This window comes from Macrobrachium rosenbergii, chromosome 2, assembly GCF_040412425.1.
Source record: "Macrobrachium rosenbergii isolate ZJJX-2024 chromosome 2, ASM4041242v1, whole genome shotgun sequence".
NCBI lineage: Eukaryota > Metazoa > Arthropoda > Malacostraca > Decapoda > Palaemonidae > Macrobrachium > Macrobrachium rosenbergii.
The window spans coordinates 63,589,006-63,593,378 of NC_089742.1; the positions used below are offsets into that span (position 1 = coordinate 63,589,006).

At 36.3% G+C, this 4,373-nt stretch overlaps 1 protein-coding gene across 1 annotated transcript in view; it reads right to left on the reverse strand.

The window, feature by feature from the left end:
- The window catches only part of LOC136847889 (neuroligin-2-like), a 76,114-nt gene extending 72,209 nt beyond the window's left edge, over nt 1-3,905 (reverse strand). The window contains exon 1 of the mRNA XM_067119911.1: nt 3,725-3,905. Coding sequence (XP_066976012.1) covers nt 3,725-3,845 — 121 coding nt within the window. The 5' untranslated portion in view covers nt 3,846-3,905. The remainder of the gene's footprint in view (nt 1-3,724) is intronic.
- Nucleotides 3,906-4,373: the final 468 nt, after the last annotated feature.

The following is a 4,373-nucleotide window of genomic DNA, read 5'->3' on the forward strand; positions in this document are numbered from 1 at the left end:
AGACGAATTGAAATGTGGCTAAAAATAAAACCAGTTTATACGCGACTCCAGAGTCTCGACGAGTTTTCCCTCTTCGTTTTTTTTTTCTCTCGTTCTCTCTCTCTCTCTCTTTCTTATTCGACGTCGTTTGGGAGGAACGGCGTATTTAAGATTCATCCCAGAATATCAGATAGTGTTTTTACGAAAGAAACGAAGGGGAACGACAATATGCAGTCTTTGATATAGGAGGGGTTTGGTGAAATTATTTGGATTTCTCGGTCAGGTTTCAGAATCTTTTACCTTCGATATTTTTTTTCCTCTATTTTATCTTTCCTACACTATGAGAAGGTATTTATATGGAAAACAACAATGGAATTTCTACTGGCTAATATATTTGATGGTATGTACGAGTAAGGGAATTTTTCCAATTTGGATGAGTGCCTTCTATGTTAAAGACTGATTTTTCCCTAAATCCTTTTGTGAGCGAACAACAAAACTTATACTTTTAAGACAGGGAGAATCAATATATGAGGGCAATTATATTTCTGACATTACGTGCTGCAGGGTAAAATCCCGTCTCTTGAAACAGTCTTACCTAAAACAATGAGAGTTGAGAGTGTTGGGAGACTGCAAACCCCCGCCAAAAGTGACCACGCCAAGTCCCTTCCTCCAAAAGTTGCATTATTATCTCTAAGAAATATAATCTCATATTACTAGTCACAAAGCCATTATCTAATTTATACTACAAAAATCTAGGGCAATGGCGCGTAGGGCTTTGTATGCAAAGCATTCCACATCCCAAAAGGTCCCTTCTCTTTAAAAGTTGCTTTCTCATTTCTTTCAAAATCTGATCACTTGTTGTCCATCATGATCCCAAATTTTTGCTTAATTTTCGTAAAATCCATGAATATATTTTCAGGAATGCTGAGAGGAAACAAAAAGACAATCTGATCAACCAACAAACCAGACCAATTTCGCAATTCCCTCACGGGAGTAAAGACTTGACAACCTTAAACAGCAGTGCTTTCCTGCACTGCCACCTCCTCTAAATCCTCATATATCTGTTGGGCTCTTTTCACTCAGCCAAACTTAAACAATTACCCTCTGACTTTTGAAGCGTGCTGTGTCGCAAAAACATTTGAGACCAGGCACTTGAAACTGTTATTATGATTATTATTATTCAGAACATGGCCCCTTTTCATATGGAAAAAGCCCACAAGGACCACTGACTTGAAATTCAAGCTTCCAAAGAATATGGTGTCTATTTGAAAGAAGCAACAGAAGGTAATAGCCCAAAAAACTCACATGCAGATTTGCTTTGCTGGATCCTCTCGGCCCATGATTTTGTTTTATTTTGTGCGTCGATGCCCATGGGTTTTAACATTCCAGATAACTTTAATGGACAATAGATATGAGAAATAAAAGCAAGGAGCACTATCAGGAACATTCACTCGTGATCTTCATAATGTTTGAATAGCTTTGTACTCATTGACAACCGGTCATATTTATACAAATTTCTCATATTTATAAAAGGTACGGACGAGTTCAGAGAACGATAGGAATATACATTATGATACTTTACGTTCCAGCTTAGAGGAGAAAAATAAGTGCTATCAGATTTATTTCGACTCATTTATTGCCAATAGGTAAATGCGCTTAAAAACATCGACTCATTAACTGTCAATACCTAAATGTGCTTAAAAACAGTCATTGACAGCTGGCCCTCTCTTTGCATAACAAACAATAATGTAAACGAAAAATGTCTAAAATCATGTGGAAGACAATACCCTATAGAAATAATAAAATTTAGATTCAAAAGAATTATCTGACATCGAAGAGAAAAAATAACATATTTTACTGAAGGACAGAACCTAGGTGCAGCACTCGGTGCAGAATAGGGCTCTTGGGAAGCAATCTGTTTTCGTTTCTCACTCTCGGTAGACCTTTGGAATTAATTATGCCAAGGCCGAGGTTGGTGAGGAATGCAATTCTTAGGTGCTCTGGGACTAACTTCTCAACCAAGACATCATACATGACTTGAATTTATTCGTTTTTATAGAATACTTTCACATACAAGAAAAAAATTAGTTGTGCGCTTTCTGGATCCTAACCTGTTCTACTCAAGAATCCTGTTGTTGCTTGGGAACAAGAGTCTAGAACAGTTCGGTTTTGTGCTACTACAACCAATGATTCTTCTAAATTGAAAATAATAAAAATTCTCTTGATGTTCATATTTTTCTTTCCCAAACCACAGGCTATTAATAATCACTGCTACAAGCGACTTCATTTCGTGCAGACTACAGTAAATCAGATTGATGGAAATACCCTTGGACAACGGTCTCTATTATCTAATTCCTAAAACCATCGAGTCTCCGAAGAAAATTATATAAATATTGAAAATTACTTGTAATGTCTCTAACTTTGAAGTATTGTTTCAAGAGTTATATCACCAATAACAACAATAACCAACCAAAAGCAAACTAAATCATTTGTCAGTCCGTCCCATTACCCTAATGCAACAAATAAGGAATTATCCATGAGACCAGAGCTACGGCTTATCTAACACCCTGAATCTTAAAATATTAATGACAGCCATTCAGCTAACAAATTGATCTTGGCCTGAAATCAGCCCTCTGAAATTAACTTTGGTGACGATGAAATGTCGAACATTCACAGTCAGAAACTAATCAGTATTAATTACTCATTGTATCTCCTCACACTCTGAAATTAACAATAATGATTATCAATAAGTTGAGATGCAACTTTTCAATAATGTATTGACTTAGCCAATACACTCAGGATCGGAATAATCAAATCGGAAATTGCTCAGTTCAGTCAATACTCCCAGTAAGTCATTAGCCACGTAAACAATGATTCTGGAAAAAAACAATAAAAGCAATGCTTTAACACACCGAATATTCAGTCTGAAATTATCTATTATGACAAGACATTTTTGTCCTATGAAATAACCGATGACAACTGACTGAATTTTTCAAATATTCACAACAAAAAATGATTCATGGTGACAGTGATATTCCTCTCCGTGTACGAGCTACTATGCACAAAATCTCAAATTAACCACGTCGACAGGCAAAATGAGTCAACTTACTTATTTCCCCAGCCTAAAAATAATCACGGTAATAATCATTCAAGTCATTCTTTATTCAAATTTTAAGATTAACCACAGCAGCAAACAAAATTACTTGACTTACGTTATCTACCAATTTTCAATTAGCCTTGGGGAAAAAGTGTCTCTACTTTCCCTAACTGACAAATACTCTCGCAGACTGAAATTTTGGTCAGACAACAGCGACTGATCCCTACAGGTGGCTACTGTTTACAGTTACCATTACACGGCACGCTGTATGTAGTGTAACACGAAGTTCTCGGCAGTTTCTTTCAGTGCCAGCTACAATGCTTGTTGCCTTTCACTTTCCTCATATTCCCTTTCGTCTGTTCTCCTTTAGTTGCCAAGCTACTTTAATTCTGCCTAGCTCTATTTTTCACAAATCATATCAAAACGAATCCTTTGGGCAAATAAGCGGTTTTGGTAATGGGGGCTGTCTCGTTAGACTAATTAATAATAATAATAATAATAATAATAATAATAATAATAATAATAATAATAATAATAGACTGAACTTACGTAACACCTCCAGTCTGAAATTACTTAATCAACACTGATTCTGCTTACTCAATATTCTCAGTCTGAAAAAAAAACCGGGAAAACATCGACTGAACTTACCTAATATCCCCAGTCTGAAATTAACCGTGACGACTATGATTTGGCCAACCGCTGCTAGGACGGATCCGTCGTAAGGATTTCCGCCGTTCCACTCGTAGGATTCCCCGTGGACGTAGACCATCACGGGCAAACTCCTCTGCTCTCGTTTATTCACTGAAAATGAGAAAGAAAAATAAAATATTAGAGAATTTTATATGCTGAGAAAAAAACATTTAAAACAAAAACCTGACGGACGCATCATCTTCGTTTTTTTTTCACGCGTTTATTCACCACACTTTCAGCTGCTAACTGCTAATCTATTGATTGTTTCAAATTAATTATGCATCTATTCAAAAGGGGCCATACCCTCCTAGTTCTGCTTCTCATTTTTTCCATTATAAACTTCCTGAGGTAGCCGCTAAGGTAGTTTGTTGGAAAAGGCTTTTCAAGTGCCATGTGCTATATGAATTAATACACCATAAAGAACTTTGCCAAAAATGAAAGAGGAGAACTTTTCAGGATAAACAGCTTCCTTTAGTGTGGTGACTTTACTGTAAAACAACTCAATAGTCACATGACATTCATTTTTAAATTATTATACATTAAAGATGAGCCAAACGGTCGCTTCAGCTACCAACAGTAAGGCGTTATCAATAACACGTCCATCCTC